At 40.4% G+C, this 2,806-nt stretch overlaps 1 protein-coding gene across 1 annotated transcript; it reads left to right on the forward strand.

Annotated features, from left to right (window-relative positions):
- The first annotated feature begins 201 nt into the window (after window positions 1-201).
- On the forward strand, window positions 202-2,272 carry mc3r (melanocortin 3 receptor). Its single transcript, XM_039735227.1, has one exon. The coding sequence runs from the start codon at window positions 384-386 to the stop codon at window positions 1,383-1,385; it is 1,002 nt and encodes a 333-aa protein (XP_039591161.1). The 5' UTR covers window positions 202-383; the 3' UTR covers window positions 1,386-2,272.
- The last annotated feature ends 534 nt before the right edge of the window (window positions 2,273-2,806 follow it).

Here is a 2,806-nt window from a genome sequence, read left to right on the forward strand (position 1 = left end):
CTGCTTGGAGCGTCTCTCTCTCTCTCTCTCTCACCCCCGCCTCTTTCTCTCTCTCACCCCCTCCTTTTCTCTCTCTCTCTCTGAGTCGGCAGGTCAGTATTTCCTCAGGATTTCATTCTTACAGTGCCGAGGCTAACTAGAAGTATAAAACCAGGAGTGTGAGGAAGAAAAACATTATAGCTACGGGCAAGAGACATGCACAATGTTTTTTCTGCAGTTTCAGAACTTAGAACAGCATTGCTAAAAGTGAATGAATTAAAAGGCTCGCAGACTATACTGAATGCGCAGGTTGTAAAGGATGCTGCTTTTCTTTTTGCGGGCGAGTTTCAACTTAGGCAACAATCTCTCTTCTCAAAGCACTGCTTGAAGACCCTCTTTTCACAATGAATGTGACACAGCTAAAAGGGAGTTTTCCATTGAAGACCTCTAACAGCACTGAAGACTACAATGAGTCGAGCTTAATAAGTAACAGAAGTGTTTCAGAGTTCTGTGAACAGGTCCTCATTAAGGCTGAAATCTTTCTAATTCTTGGTATCATCAGCCTGCTGGAAAACATCCTTGTGATTTTAGCCATTATCAAGAACAAAAATCTGCACTCTCCCATGTACTTTTTTCTCTGCAGCCTTGCAGCAGCTGACATGCTGGTCAGTGTGTCTAATTCCCTGGAGACTATTGTCATTGCCATCTTGAACAACGGCTACCTCATAGTGCACGACAGGTTCATCCAGCTCATGGACAATATCTTTGACTCAATGATCTGCATCTCACTTGTTGCCTCCATTTGTAACTTGCTCGTCATTGCTATTGACAGGTATATCACTATTTTCTATGCTCTGCGCTACCATAGCATCATGTCTGTAAAGAAAGCTTTGACTCTGATCTGCCTGATTTGGGTGGTATGCATATTCTGTGGCATTATTTTTATTGTGTACTCTGAGAGCAAGACTGTGATTGTGTGCCTTATCACCATGTTTTTTGCCATGCTTGTCCTCATGGCCTCTCTTTACGTACACATGTTCATGCTCGCCAGGCTGCACATCAAGCGAATTGCTGCGCTGCCTGTCGAAGGTGTCATGCAGCAGAGAACTTGCATGAAAGGGGCCATCACTATCACAATTCTTCTGGGAGTCTTCATCTGCTGCTGGGCGCCTTTCTTTTTGCACCTAATTCTCATCATCACTTGCCCCAAGAATCCGTACTGTGTCTGCTACATGTCACATTTCACCACCTACCTGGTCCTGATCATGTGCAACTCGGTCATTGACCCCATTATCTATGCCTTCCGGAGTCTGGAGATGCGTAAGACATTCAAGGAGATTATCTGCTGCTATGGACTGAGTTTTAGTGTTCGCTGCCAAGATTTAGACTTGACATCTGCTGGCTGATTTGTACTGTAATTCTAAGCTAAGCAAATGGCTCAAACCAGTGATAGACTTAGCTGCATGTGACGTGGGAATCTGTGCTGTATACCAATACTCTGCTGCTCAGAGAAGTTGAAAACCAGCTGAAAGAGATGGCCGCTGGACTGTATGCAGAAAGAGTTTGCTGCTTCATCAGATTTATTCATTTATTTATTTTCCCAGCAAATGAAACAAAACCACTGTTAACTCCTTCAGAACTCCTGTTGACCACTGTACTGTTTCTCCTCTAGTGGACTCTTCTGAGCAACAACCAGCATTGCCTGTGCTTATGCATCCATTGAAAATTATTTGTTCCTACAATGTTTTGTATTTTTTTTTTTTCTTTTAGTGAAGGATTTACATCCTTTTCAATACCAAACATAAGCTCTCTGGATCAAATAGAGACTTTAACAACTGACTCTTGTCCACTGGGATCTGCACACACTAAGATATGCCTGCCAGCCTGTAGTCCTTGCACATTGGACTTACAACTTGATGAAAATATCCAAAGCACAGAAATTAAATTAGGGTACCAAAACTGTTGTGGAGCACATTCAGTGTGACCAAGGGTTTGTGTGTTTTATTTAAACTTGTCATATGTCATTGCATTAGAGAGCGTGTGTGGCTCCCAAAATCCATGCTGTGTCAGTTGAATACTTCTTTTAGCAGCTAAAACTGCTTTTAAAATTGGCTGCAGGGTGGATTTTTATTTTAACTGGGGCTTTTTGAATCAGAAACATCATTTCCCTAAATGCATTCATGTCTGTCCAGATTTGTGGGCTTGTATTCTGTATTTGTTGTGTGGTATGGAAGCTGTCTGGGCACCTGTGCTAAAATCAGCCTCATGACTGTACTGTGTATTTTCAATGTGCATTTCCTCCTAAGATAATCTGCATTGTTCAATATTTATTCTTACAGTATTGACTTTAAAACCTTTGTGTGTGTGTGTGTGTGTGTGAGTGTGTGTGGGAGAGAGAGACAGAGCTAAATTAAGGATCTGTAGTTTGTGAGAATATACCTCTGTATTGTATCTGTTTGCATTTCAGTATGTGTACATTGTGTGTGTTTGTGTGTGACACGCATTATTATATTTGTGTCAGTAACTGAGTATAGTTTGATTCTTTAAACATTTTGCACTATATTTATCTATCCAATTTTGAGAAATTAAATGAAAATGTCTTTGGGATGATGTAATGCTTGACTGTTCTTGTGGTAAGTATCATGCTTGAAAGTAATGTGAGAGTTAATTAGTTATAGGCAGGTATTACAAGTATAGTGTGGGTGTTCTCTTTATTTTAAATGTAGCTTATGGAAAGCTTGTTTTTTTGCACTTCATGTCTATAATAGTGTACATATGTTCATCTATAAATGCATTCAATGTACTTAAGTGATATGTATGACATAGG

The sequence above is a fragment of the Polypterus senegalus genome, chromosome 14 (assembly GCF_016835505.1).
Source record: "Polypterus senegalus isolate Bchr_013 chromosome 14, ASM1683550v1, whole genome shotgun sequence".
Lineage (NCBI taxonomy): Eukaryota > Metazoa > Chordata > Cladistia > Polypteriformes > Polypteridae > Polypterus > Polypterus senegalus.

Coding starts and splice junctions, on each gene's coding strand:
- mc3r (XM_039735227.1), top strand. CDS start 384: ATGAATGTGACACAGCTAAAAGGGAGTTTTCCATTGAAGACCTCTAAC.